Raw genomic sequence first — 12,532 nt, 5'->3', positions numbered from 1 at the left:
ACAGGGACTGCAGTGACTCTTTCATCCTCTTTCCTTGCATAATATAGTACTGATGCGGGTATGTACATACTATCGTAGCATCTTGGTAGTTACTGTGTTGTGTGTAGAAGTGGGAAGCCCACATCTAGCCATGAGAGAGATATTTCATTCCTGGCTTCATTGACAACCAAATCAGACGCTATTCACTTCTAGCCGCCATGTAAGGTAGACACAAACATGATATGGTCGTTTTTCCCTAGTTCATACTCGTCCTCTCCTTCCAATTCCCAATCCGCCTCGTTGATCAGGACTAAGATGCCGGGACGTCTAATGATTGAGTTTAGCGTGTGTAAGTGGACATCAGCTGATGAGCAAATTTAAACGTACACAGTGCCATCCAGGACGAACAAGTCTTTCCTGGGGTCCTTCATGACCTTGTCGCACAGATGGCGTACGAGGAATGCAATGTTTGCTGGTTTTCCTGCTTCGTCCTGCGTGGGCATTGCAAGTGTATGTCTCTTTTGGTTCGCGAACAGCATCTCCAGCCCGCCGCTACATGTGTGGTGTAAGTGGTGGACGTTGGGTTCGCAGACTGAGACACCATTACCTGAATTCGATAGTTATCGGAATCGTATCATTCTGCATGTCTGACATTGGGGCAGCACCTGCGCAGTCTCTCCACGGCTATCACTCGTGGGTGTAGTAAAGCTGCGCAGATGCACCCAAAGCCTGCCTCTCGTTCTATACCGCATCAGGCCAACTAAGCGACGTTAGTGTCAAAGAAATCCTCGAAAGGAATGACTACTACATGTAGGTAGGTATACCAGCCGACCGCATCGTCATTAAAAATGAAGCTATCTTCCGACTTCATTTCCACAGGTGGGAATCGGAATCCTGCTGCCGCTGATTGGGATGAAGGTGGTAGCCAGCTGTTGGCTTTTGGTGCCGATGACTGCGTCGCCCTTTGGGATCCTCAAGTGAGTTTGATCTCTTGCACGTGGTCGACTTGCTGATGAGAAAAGAATGGCAAATTACCCGGCGTCCAAGCAGTACTGAGTGGTCATACCAAGGCCGTCAATGCAGTCAAATTCTACTCCACGGGCACAGCAGATGTCTCCATCCTTCTCAGTGGATCAGCAGACAATACCATCCGAATATGGCGCAGTCAAGGACATAGCTTTGCAAAGTTCGAGTGTGTCATCACTATCACTGATCACACTGGCCCAATCACAAGGATCGCAACTCTACCTGGTTCGAACATCATCGCAACTGGATCATCAGACGGCTCGATAAAAATATGGCAACTTGCTCATGACCCCGGCTTCTCCTCAATAGATGTCAAGCTCACTCAGACTATCGTGCTTTCCCCCAAATATTTCCCTCTGAACCTTGCTCTCGCGGCGTTAGACAGCAAATCTACCGTCCTAGCAACCGCTGGCACACGAAGCACTATTCAGATCTTCGTGTCAAAAGAAGATGAATTTCGTTTATCCGCCACGCTCACAGGTCACGAAGGCTGGATCCGCGCCCTTGATTTCACAAGAGAAACATCTGACCCCAAAAGCGATTTGCTACTTGCCTCAGCGAGTCAGGACAAATACATTCGCCTCTGGAGACTTCACGGTGGGGATGAGCTGCCCGTTGTTAGCAGTGCGCTTAGTGATCCTGCTCTGGGCGGCATGGGCAAATCCTTGTCCAACAAGGCTCACTGGTTTAGTACGGTGATTTCCAAATATTCGGTGACTTTTGAGGCCCTTCTCCTTGGACACGAAGATTGGATCTACCAGGCCTCATGGCGACACAGAGGTGGCAAGTTACAACTGCTCACAACGTCTGAGGATAACTCACTGGCAATATGGCAATCTGACCCTAGCTCTGGTGTTTGGATCTGTATCACCCGACTCGGCGAGATCAGCGCGCAGAAAGGCTCGACGAGCGCTACTGGCAGCGCGGGAGGTTTCTGGATCGGACTTTGGTCGCCGGATGGTAACTCTGTGGTATCACTCGGTCGTACTGGTAGTTGGAGGAAGTGGACGTACTCGACTGCAGAAGACATGTGGGCACAGCAAGTCGCGATAACGGGTCATGTACGTCCAGTCAGAGGCGTCAGCTGGGCCAGGGATGGGTCGTATCTTCTCTCAACGAGTTCAGACCAGACAACAAGACTGTACTCGCAGTGGAAACGCGACGGCTTTGCCTCCTCATGGCATGAGTTCTCACGGCCCCAGATCCACGGCTACGATCTTAACTGTGTCGAGGTAGTCACAAACACACAGTTCATCTCCGGCGCAGACGAGAAGCTACTCCGCGTCTTCGATGAGCCAAAAGGTGTCGCAGATATACTGGACTCCCTCTGCCACATCAAAACCTCTCCATCCGCCAACCTCCCCGACGCAGCCAACATCCCCGTCCTCGGCCTCTCCAACAAGGCCATCCAAGCCATCGGCGACGACGAGCCCCTTCAAAACGCCGACGAAGACGACGCCGAAGCCATCGACCCCTCCTCCGTAATTCGAAAATCCACTTTGCAATTCAACCACCCACCCTTTGAAGACCATCTAGCACGCCATCTGCTCTGGCCCGAAACAGAGAAACTCTACGGCCACGGCTACGAAATCTCCGCCGCGGCTGTAAGTCGCCATGCCACGCTCGTCGCAACCGCATGTCGTGCCAGTTCAATCGACCACGCCGTCATCCGCCTATACGACACAAAAGACTGGCTCGAAGTCAAACCCGCACTAAAAGCACATTCCCTCACCGTCACCGCATTACAATTCTCCCCCGACGACAAGTATCTGCTCAGCGTGGGCCGAGACAGACAGTGGGTCCTCTGGGAGCGAAACCAAGCAGCTTCCATGTATCAGCTGGCGCACGCAAACCCAAAAGCCCATACGCGAATGATTCTCGCCGCTTCCTGGGCCCCCCTGGAGAAGCCGACGTTTCTGACGGCGGGAAGGGACAAGATGGTTAGGATTTGGCGGGTCGAGGGACCTGAGGTGGTGCTGGTGGGTTCTGTGGCGGCGAATGCGGCTGTGACTGCGGTTGCGTGTAATCAAAGTCCCTCTGCGAGTGCGTACCTGCAGTTTGCATTTGGGACGGAGGGTGGGGAAATTTGTATCGCGCGTACGCCTGTAGATGCGTTTGATGGGATTGAAGTGCATGTCGGTGATGCGGGATTGTTGCCGGCGAAGACGATCAATCAGATTGCGTGGAGACCCGGCCAGTTGGACGGTCAGCAGCTTGCGGTGGCCAGTGATGACAGTTCCTTGCGAATCTTCAATCTCCAATAATGGAGACTGGAAGGAGGACTGTCTGTCAGCAATAGATTTCCAAAATTCAGAGAAGATAGGTTGGAACAAGACACGACAAGTTCCATTAAACTTCAGTGTAGTGAACGGGTTCAGACTAGAAGGCATAATAAAGCGCCTTTTATGATGTGTGATATACATTCGCATTTGATGACACGGTCTCTAACCTTGTTACCCAAATTTCAACGCACTTTCTCCCACAAACCCGGTCCCAAATCCCTTCAACTTCACTTGAATCGCGATATTGTCTTGCCCCGCTACCCTTTAACCTTGAATGGACTCGTCTCCCTCAGCCTGTCCCCCGCCAATTCCTCAATACGCCTCGCCGCACTCACTCTCCTATACCTCTTCGTATCCACACACGCGCGTACAAATAACAGAAAATGTCCCACCAGCCCAATGCACTGACAAACAAGCGCCGCAAGCGAGAATCCCACACGCATTGGCTTAGCACGCCAGAGCTCATTGACCCCTTCATCTTGTTCAGCACAAGCAGCAGCGTTGGCAGCAAGAGCAGCGGCATAATGCATGTCGTCGGCGGGAGGAAGTTCAGGGTAGCCCGATCCCTGGCAGGTTCGTGGCAGGTGCAGGGTGGCCTCGGAGAAACGCATGTCGCGTGTCCAAACCCACGTGCCGTTCTCCACGAGTAGGTAGTTTCCGTAGTCACTCGAAGTGTATCCTTGCATGCTGACGTACTCCACAATCTGCGCTTCGTGGCCGAAGCGCATCATCATACGAGATGCGAGGAGTGCAAAGAGGGTGGTGAATACGAACCCGAGCCATAGGACCAAGTGGACGGATAAGTAGAGACCAGGATGGAATGTATGACGGCTTTTGTACCAAAGGAAGAGGCAAACACTGCACCAGAGTATACTGAGGCTGAAGGTGAGTAATGAGGGCCATAGGTCCCAGGGTCCAACGGGATTGTAGGATGACGTTGGCCATAGAGAGAGCGTGGAGAGGAGGTATCCAATGCATCCGACTCCTACAAGGCCGCTGAAGGGGAGGAGGATGTAAGCGCCGAATGTAAATTTCCAGTAGCGGTCAGCTGGGTTGCGCTCAACGTCTAGGATGGAGGTTGGCGAAGAAGAGGGGTGGTTTGCAGTCGTGGGTCGGAAGCAGTGGGAGAAGGGTGTTCGGACAGCTGTAAGTTGTGCTGGGGCCGTCGTAGTCGAGTCGACAGCCGCGTGCGACTGGTCATGCAGTGTAGACATCGTGTTGTCATTAGTATAGTATCTGTGGTCCCTGAACGAAGTACGAATGTAGAAAGAATTGGTGCGCGCGCGAAACGAGAAAATATGTTCAATCGCGAGGCTGGTTGCCTGATATTCACATTTGGAGTGCTTGGTATAAACTTATCGAAAAGCTTAAATGTAGTGCTTGATGATTGGTAAGTTAGATCAGGGGGTCGGCATCCTTGCACCAACAACGCCTCTTCAACCGCCTAGCGAGATTGAGTGCTGTCTGCAACGGGTACAAAAACGCCCAGTACCCTGGCTGAGCTGACTGCTATCATGCCGTGTTCTTCTGTTGTGCTGTCCATCCATTTTGGCCATGTTTCAAGGCCTACCTATGTTTGCTTATAGTTGTGGTCCTCCATGGCCTTGAATCAACGCACTGGAAGAAGCCAATGCAGAATGTGCAGGGGAACATAGGTTTTGAGTTTTTGATCAGCGCATCTGATATTCGTCCAGCGCCATACCTCTCGCTATCTTCTTGATAAGCGCTTTCTTCAAGAACTGCTCTCTGGCTAGGCTTCTCGTTTGCTGCGCGCAGTTGTTAGCCTTGCGTCTTTCCCTATCGCTCATGGCACTTTGGACAAGATGAAGAGGAGAGACTGTACCTTTGCAAAAACTTCGGCTCCCACCCTCCCCTTGTCCAAGGCCCTACCCAGAATAAAAAGGGCATCCGCAATGCCCTTCTCCTCAGCCGCAAGAGTGTACAATTGTCCGCCCACAAGCGTTGGGGCAACCAGTACATCGTCAACATCGGGCGCCTGGCGCCTTCTTGCATCTTCCATGACACGGTCTGCTTCTACCATGGCCCCTTTCAGCACCTGCTCGTTGCTTGCCAAGGCCGAGTCCAACTGCTGAAGCTCTCCCAGCTCTGCTTGGAGACGCGCATGTGCAGTCTGTAGAGCTTGCTGTTGGGCTTGCAGTGGGCCGATGGCGGACTGATTCGACGACACTGTTTGGCGGATCTGTGCGACGAGAGTTTGACTGAGGGCACGGAGGAGAGCGTCTTTTTCGGGATTAGGAGGAACGGGTGGGACGGGAACGGGTAGGTGATTGTTGGACTGAGAGGGGAGTGTGACTTGGAGAGAGTCGTCCAGCAGATTGACTGGAGGCTTTGCGGCGGGTGTGGCCTGGTGAGGCGGGCGGAGTTGTTGCTGTGGCTGTTGTTGGTGCGGATACTGTAGGTGTGATTGTGGCGGGTAGCCGTGGGGTGGCTGTTGAGGATATTGCTGTTGGGGCCCTGTGTGAGGAGCCGAGAATGGATGGGATTGCGGCGGTGGGGGTCCTTGATACTGCTGTGATTGGAGAGCATGTTGATGCGATTGAGGCGGCCCTGTGTGCGAGTAGCGTGATATTGACCATGAACCATCAGGTGTCACGGGGCTGACTGGACTTGGCATGTCATATGATGGTTGGGCCGCCGCATAGCTCTGCGCCTGTGCCTGTGCCTGCGGTCGGGGTTGTCTTGATGGTATGGGCGTTGGCGGGCTGATGTCGGGATTGCCTTGGCTGCTCTGGGGATTATACCCATAGCTGTTCCTTTGCAGCTGGTATGGTTGTTGTTGCTGCTGCTGTTGTGACGATTGTGCGTGTGGGTGTTGGGGCGAAGGCGATAGAGGTGGCCGCGGTGGAGGTAAAGGAGGAGGCTGTGAGTAACGATGATGCGATGGTTGGGGTGTCGCTCGATTCTGGTCCTGGTCGCCTGGTTTTGGGGGCTTTGGAGGAGGGGGAGGGGGAATCACTGGTGAGGGAGAATGCACGATTGGTTGCTTCGATCGCACAGGCGGCTCTTTTGCAAAGACACCGCGCAGGACTGCCAGCAAGTCGAACAGCGTAGACTTCTGCGTGTAAGGTTGGTCAGTCGGTGGGTTGGTCACAGAGTCTGGTAGGCTATCAAAGGAATGATTCCAACTTACATCCCAGTATTGCGCCCATTGCGCGAGGTATGGGTGGTACACTCTACCGTCGCCGCCCACATGCTGCCCGGGCCTCACGACCATGTCTTGCGAGGGCGTCATGTATACCATCGGCGCTTCTCGCGGATAACCATAGGGGACCCATATAGCCATCGGGAAGCCATAGGTTGCGCCGCGAAAGGTGACGGGCAGGGTGCCGCTGAGGAGCAGCAGCAGCGCCGAAGCTCCATTTTCATACGCTGGTTGTACATATGTCAGTGAATCGTCTTCGGTCCCGAGTTGCAGCCAGAGGTGAAATGGGTTGCCATGGTCATTCCCTACTGTAGATCTCAGTGCGCGGTGTGAGCGACGGGTAACTCGAGAGCACCTCGGCTGCGTCGTTGTATGTACGCTGGACGTGCGAGTACTCGCTGGTGAGGACGCTGTACAGCCAGTTGAGCACCTTTTCGGGCACCGCGCTCATACCTGGGCTATCTAATCGCACATTTATGGCATGTATGCCATCTACCGTAAGTATCGCAAGGTAAGAATTGTATCCTCCGGTGGTTAGTGTCGTGGACGCGGGGAAAGCTTCCTGTCCTCCAACTACCCGACATCTTGGCAACACGCAGTCTGCCTCCACCGCTGGGCACCTTGTGCCGTCTCTTGCTTCTTGCTTTCTTTTTCATTCCCTACTGCACCGTCACGGCCATCTTTCCCAGTAGATTATTCATCATTACATTCATGTACATAGCCATGGGCAAACATATATAATAGCGTACAATCAAAATGGTCGTCATATCAATCGTGAACAATGAACCCCCTCAGCGAGCGTGGTCCCAAGTGCGCCAATTGACCATGCGCCTATTCCTCCCACACAACGAACTCCGCCCCAGGGTATAATATAGTACATTCATCAATTCCCTCATCGCTCAGTGCTGGCTCCACTCAATCGTGTTCAGATCGACACCTTCTTGCACAAGCTCCCACAACGGACTCAGTTCTCGCAGGAACGTCACTCGCTCCTGCACTGCCTTGAGCACATAGTCGATCTCCGAATCTGTGGTGAATCGCCCGATACCGAAGCGGATACTGCTGTGTGCGCTCTCATCACTGCTACCAAGCGCTCGGAGAACATAGCTGGGTTCTAACGATGCTGAAGTGCACGCACTCCCAGATGACAGGGCGATGTCCTTCAGTGCCATGAGTAGGGACTCGCCCTCTACGTATGCGAATGAGACATTGACGCAACCAGGGTAGTGTCGTTCGCGGTCACCGTTGAGTGTCGTGTGCTCAAGCGAGAGTAAGCCCTCGAGAAGGCGATTCGACAGCGACGTGATACGCTTGCTATCGTACTGTGTCTGGTCAGTAGAGCCCACATCGACCAGATGGAAACATAAAAGATCAGAACAACGACTCATAACCCCTGCACATTTGTCAACATGGTGCGTCGACGGCCGAAGCCGCCGAACACTCTGAAAGCCATGCATGTCGGAAGCAAATAATCATAGTGGATGTAACGAAACACAACGGGTGTACCTACTGCCATCTCCTCGTTGCAGATCCGCGCTGCTTCACCCATACCAATGGCCAGTGGAGGCGCCAGGGTTCCACTGCGCAGTCCTCGCTCCTGACCGCCACCGCTGATGATGGGATCGAGTCTCACCCTAGGCCTTCGTCGTACGTAGCACGCGCCAATACCCTTAGGGCCGTAGATCTTGTGGCCAGATATGGACATCAGGTCGACATTCATCTTGTTGACATCAATAGGTATCTTGCCCACTGCCTGTGCCGCATCGGTGTGGAAAAATATCTTCTTGGAACGGCAAAGCCTGCCAATCTCGTCTACAGGCTGGACGACGCCGATTTCGTTGTTGACGGTCATGATGCTGACCATGGCTGTGTCGGGGCGCATTGCAGCTTCGAGTTGAGCCATGTCGATAAGGCCATTATTCTGTACTGGCAGGTAAGTCACGGAGAAGCCTTCCTCTTGAAGATGTCTACAGCTGTCAAGCACACACTTGTGCTCCGTCTGGGCTGTGATGATGTGCTTCTTCTTGCCAGCGCGACCGAGAAAGCGCATGACGCCTTTGATGCTCATGTTGTTGCTCTCGGTGGCGCCACTTGTGAAGATGATCTCTTTTGGGTCTGCGCCGATGAGGTCGGCGATGTTCTTACGTGCATCTTCGACTGCCTTGTCTGTTTCCCAGCCGTAGGCGTGGGTTCGCGAATGAGGGTTGCCATACATGCCCGTCATATAGGGCAGCATGGCATCTACTACACGTGGGTCCATGGGCGTCGTGGCCTGCATGTCCAGATAGATGGGCCGTGAGCCCTGATCCATCACCGTGGCTTGCTTGAGAATGCCTGAGATGATGAGCCTCTCCGTTGTATTATGGGTGGAATGGAGCTTTTACCTGCAGTGGGAGACATCATGACATCCCCGCTCATGCCAGTTGCCGGCATGGTCGCATCCTCTGCACGCTCACCCGTCTGCTTTCGGTATGACTTGGTGTCCAATTGGCTTGCCGTGTCAATGTTCACAGAAGCTCCAGCGGGGGAGGAGGATGACACATAGTGCCTCTGGCTAGCAGCAACACGGGCGAAGCGTGCAGATGCAGAGGATGGATAGCGTCGAGAGGCGATGCGGAGGGCCTGCCTGCCGACGGTGGGTACGATGCTCGACATGATGGAAGTTGGGATGGGAGGTTGTCGGTGGGTGGCGTTGGAGCGATTGCACTGATTCTTTGCAATGTGAGATGCCAAGACTAGTAATTATTAGTCAGCACTGAAGGTGTGCGATGACTGGTTGCTCTGGTCTGCACATGTGCCGTATTCATCATGCATGTCATCATCATTCGCCTCGGCCCAATGCGTTTCTTCTTCCTCGTCTTCCTCGTCTTCTTCTTCTTCTTCAACGGACGTGTCACAGTGTCAAGCAAGCCTGACAAGCCTGAGACTTGTCCATGTACTCACTATACATCATGTCGTGTAGGTACTGCAGGTGTCAATGTACCCAAATCATGTGGTTACCGATCGTGCCAGAACTTGGGGAAACTAACTACTTGATCGATCGGGTATTTCGGGAAGCATGTTTGACGGCCGCATGCGACAAGAGTCTGTCTCTCCCCGCCTCCGACCTTGACATACTGTGTACACTTTGCCCTGACTTCCCTTCACTCACCACTGCTGACAAAACCGTTGATTCCTGTTCTGGCTTGCTTAAAGTACTCTACAAGTAGTACCATCGTGTACTGGTATTGATACCCCAAGTGCTGATCCATCCACTTGGTACCCAAACGTCTCAACGCCTCACCACCCCAAGCCGCTCAGCCACACCTGAGTTCGTCACCCACGTCATCTCCCCTCTGCTCCGCCATCTCCCATACCACCGCAGGACCCTGCTTCTGCTTCTGCTTCTGCTTCCGCTTCCGCTTCCTGGACCTGTACATTTACACAGTACATTTCACTCTTCCCATCACATCCCAGACTCATCTTACCACTACCATCCGCCGCATACCAGCAATATTCCATGTCGTGGAAAGGCCTGACCAAGACGGTGACGAGGGTAGGTAGACATAAAGGAGTTGGGACAAAGCCGGCTCGGCCTTCAGCACGCTGCTAACAAATTGCGATCTAGGCGCCCCAGACCTTCAAACAAAAGTTCAACCTGGTATGTCTTTCTTGAGCCTTCCCGAGCCTTCTCCGGCTCGTGGCACGACATGCGCCCTATTCCGTGGAGGAAGAAAGCTACTTACATCAACGGCCAGGGCGAAATCACAAAGGATGCCATCTATCTCGACGCAGAGCGGCGATTCCAGGAGCTTGAAAAGGAGACGAAGAAGCTGCACGAAGAGTCGAAAAAGTAATGCGCCTTGTCTGCCCACTGTAAACCCAAGGATGATGCTGACACGCTCGCTAGGTACTTTGAAGCCATAAATGGTGTGTAACGCTTGTCGCGCATGCGCGCGCGCATCCTTTCAGGTCTGACCGTGTCCAGGCATGCTCTCTCATCAGATCGAGTTTTCCAAAGCCGTCGCCGAGATTTACAAACCCATCTCTGGACGAATGTCTGACCCTGACTCCTACCTGGACGAAGGCAACACCGCTGGCATAGAAGCTTGCGAGCAGTACGAGGCTGTGGTTCAGGAATTGCAGGAAACACTCAAGCCCGAATTGGAGATGATTGAGTCGCGGGTGATCCGCCCAGCGGACGAGCTACTCGACATTATCAAGGCGGTGCGCAAGATTGCTAGCAAGCGCGACCACAAGCAATTGGACTACGATCGCCACAGGGCCACTCTTAAGAAGTTGCAAGACAAAAAGGACAAGACACTGAAGGACGAGAAGGCGACATACCGCGCCGAAGCCGACGTGGAGCAGGCAACCCAGGACTACAACTACTTCAATGATCTCCTCAAGGACGAGCTGCCGAAGCTCTTCTTGCTAGAGCGAGAGTTCATCAAGCCACTCTTCCAATCCTTCTACTACATGCAGCTAAACGTTTTTTACACACTCCACGAGCGCATGCAACGGCTCGACATTGGCTACTTTGATCTGACACTCGATATTGAGGCGGCATACGAGAAGAAGAGGGGCGATATACAAGAGCAGGTCGAGAAGCTCTCCATCACAAAATTCAAGACGACTGGCGGTCGTCCTGCCGGCGCCCGACCAGGGCAGTCCAAGTACGCCACCAAGGCCTTGGAAGCAAAGGGAGGGCGTTCGTCGATCTCTTCAGATACAGAAACTCCGCCACCGCCATATAGTCCTGGGCCAGCCGGAGCTGGTGGAGCCGTTGGAGACGTCAAATCACCTGCCATGTCCTCGGGCTCGTGGGGCTCAGCCGCAAAGGCCAAGGGTGCTGCACCTCCCCCGCCAAAACCGAAGCCATCACGACTGAGTGGCGTTCCAGCGGCCGAGACTGTGACAGCACTCTATGATTATGAGGCACAAGCCGAAGGCGACCTGAGTTTCATCGCTGGCGATGTCATAGAGATTGTATCGCGGACGCAGAATGATAACGAGTGGTGGATCGGTAAAGTTCGAGGAAAGCAGGGGCAGTTCCCAGGTACGTTAATGACGAATTGGGTGTCCATATTCGCGCTAACCGGTCTTAGGGAACTATGTCAAATTAAATTGACTGTTTCTAATGTATATCAGCATTCTTGTCCAACAGATATCCGGTAGACGTATGTGCTAGAATGGAGCGTTCTCACCTGTGCTTGCAGGTCATTTTTGATATGTTTCTCAATCATTATGGAACCGTTTATTATTATTGTTGCCTCCGTCTATCAGCATCCATAAGGCCATAATGACACAGTAATTCGTGACGTCTACACCGTTGTCCTGAGCTGCCCTACGAGGCTCGTCGATACGCATGATCCTCACGTCTTTGTTTCATATGTTTATTTTCACGTCCTACGAACGTGTTATGCCTATATCATATATATGCTGCCTCAAGCCAAGTCCATCTCCACGTCCTCGCCCTCCTCCACCTCGTCAGCGACGGCGGCGTCAATGGCGGGCCGCATGGCTACAGGATTCGCAGCCCTTACCAACTTCCCCCTTGCGATACTTGCCATGCTTTCTCCAATGCATGCGAACGACATCATCGAGTGGTAGCAAGCCATCCTAGGCGGGATCGTATTCTTTCGCTGCCGGCTTCTTCTCCTCTCCTTCTCCGTCTCCTTCATGTCCGCCAGATCACCTTCCAACCATTGCACCTTCCTTTCCAGCTGTTCGTTTGATGCTTGGAGTTCGCAGTCCATGTTGTCGAGTTGTCATCTGTCCTTATTGGTCTCTCGAAGCTGTGCTTGAAGGTCTCGATTCTTCTCGTGTACCATGTGGATGCGGTTACGCAACCGCTCTCTCAGCTACCAGTTCTTCCTCCCGAGATCGTTCACTGGTGCTGAGCTTGGCACTCTTTCCTGTTGACTGATCGCGTTCAGAGTCGGCTATGCTGATGTAGATGACGAAGAAGTGTCAGCGTGTTGTAACCGGAGTCTTCGAAAGCCCGGTGTTTGTTAGTGGTGAGTGGAGAAGGCCGCTCAGCGGACGCACGAACGATTGCTGAACGCTCCTTGTCAATCATTGCCATTGGCAGGAACTCAGC

The 12,532-nt window shown here is 53.2% G+C and overlaps 7 protein-coding genes across 7 annotated transcripts; 2 read left to right on the top strand and 5 right to left on the bottom strand.

The window, feature by feature from the left end:
- Positions 1-188: 188 nt before the first annotated feature.
- URM1 (Ubiquitin- modifier 1) lies at positions 189-744 on the bottom strand (the record flags this gene model as incomplete). The annotated part of the gene is made up of 3 exons (XM_003841991.2): positions 587-744; positions 367-531; positions 189-306 (listed from the first exon to the last, which is right to left on the bottom strand). Exons 1-3 carry the CDS (start codon positions 631-633, stop codon positions 189-191), a joined length of 330 nt encoding a protein of 109 aa, XP_003842039.1. The 5' UTR covers positions 634-744.
- IAQ61_007812 (uncharacterized protein) lies at positions 745-3,401 on the top strand. The gene is made up of 2 exons (XM_003841992.2): positions 745-956; positions 1,002-3,401. The coding sequence occupies exons 1-2, from the start codon at positions 828-830 to the stop codon at positions 3,267-3,269; spliced, it is 2,397 nt and encodes a 798-aa protein (XP_003842040.1). The 5' UTR covers positions 745-827; the 3' UTR covers positions 3,270-3,401.
- Positions 3,402-3,544: 143 nt separating this feature from the next.
- On the bottom strand, positions 3,545-4,501 carry IAQ61_007811 (uncharacterized protein; the record flags this gene model as incomplete). Its single annotated transcript, XM_003841993.2, has 1 exon — positions 3,545-4,501. One exon carries the CDS (start codon positions 4,499-4,501, stop codon positions 3,545-3,547), a length of 957 nt encoding a protein of 318 aa, XP_003842041.2.
- Positions 4,502-4,957: 456 nt separating this feature from the next.
- On the bottom strand, positions 4,958-6,901 carry IAQ61_007810 (uncharacterized protein; the record flags this gene model as incomplete). The annotated part of the gene is made up of 4 exons (XM_066097746.1): positions 4,958-5,053; positions 5,131-6,363; positions 6,439-6,677; positions 6,760-6,901. 4 exons carry the CDS (start codon positions 6,899-6,901, stop codon positions 4,958-4,960), a joined length of 1,710 nt encoding a protein of 569 aa, XP_065952243.1.
- A 154-nt stretch (positions 6,902-7,055) lies between these two features.
- IAQ61_007809 (uncharacterized protein) lies at positions 7,056-9,274 on the bottom strand. The gene is made up of 3 exons (XM_066097745.1): positions 8,835-9,274; positions 7,961-8,784; positions 7,056-7,772 (listed from the first exon to the last, which is right to left on the bottom strand). The coding sequence occupies exons 1-3, from the start codon at positions 9,103-9,105 to the stop codon at positions 7,350-7,352; spliced, it is 1,518 nt and encodes a 505-aa protein (XP_065952242.1). The 5' UTR covers positions 9,106-9,274; the 3' UTR covers positions 7,056-7,349.
- A 675-nt stretch (positions 9,275-9,949) lies between these two features.
- Positions 9,950-11,560, top strand: IAQ61_007808 (uncharacterized protein; the record flags this gene model as incomplete). The annotated part of the gene is made up of 6 exons (XM_003841996.2): positions 9,950-9,985; positions 10,058-10,090; positions 10,188-10,282; positions 10,340-10,359; positions 10,418-11,488; positions 11,538-11,560. 6 exons carry the CDS (start codon positions 9,950-9,952, stop codon positions 11,558-11,560), a joined length of 1,278 nt encoding a protein of 425 aa, XP_003842044.2.
- Positions 11,561-11,876: 316 nt separating this feature from the next.
- On the bottom strand, positions 11,877-12,188 carry IAQ61_007807 (uncharacterized protein; the record flags this gene model as incomplete). Its single annotated transcript, XM_066097744.1, has 1 exon — positions 11,877-12,188. One exon carries the CDS (start codon positions 12,186-12,188, stop codon positions 11,877-11,879), a length of 312 nt encoding a protein of 103 aa, XP_065952241.1.
- Positions 12,189-12,532: the final 344 nt, after the last annotated feature.

The sequence above is a fragment of the Plenodomus lingam genome, assembly GCF_022343315.1.
Source record: "Plenodomus lingam strain CAN1 chromosome Unknown contig_3, whole genome shotgun sequence".
NCBI lineage: Eukaryota > Fungi > Ascomycota > Dothideomycetes > Pleosporales > Leptosphaeriaceae > Plenodomus > Plenodomus lingam.
The sequence above is the reverse complement of the archived record's forward strand: the minus strand, read 5'-3'. Positions and strand labels throughout refer to the sequence as shown.

Coding starts and splice junctions, on each gene's coding strand:
- IAQ61_007812 (XM_003841992.2), top strand. CDS start 828: ATGAAGCTATCTTCCGACTTCATTTCCACAGGTGGGAATCGGAATCCT. Junction 957..1,001: donor TCGCCCTTTGGGATCCTCAA/GTGAGTTTGATC, acceptor TGATGAGAAAAG/AATGGCAAATTACCCGGCGT.
- IAQ61_007809 (XM_066097745.1), bottom strand. CDS start 9,105: ATGTCGAGCATCGTACCCACCGTCGGCAGGCAGGCCCTCCGCATCGCC. Junction 8,785..8,834: donor CATGATGTCTCCCACTGCAG/GTAAAAGCTCCA, acceptor TCATCATCTCAG/GCATTCTCAAGCAAGCCACG. Junction 7,773..7,960: donor TCTGCAACGAGGAGATGGCA/GTAGGTACACCC, acceptor GACCAGACACAG/TACGATAGCAAGCGTATCAC.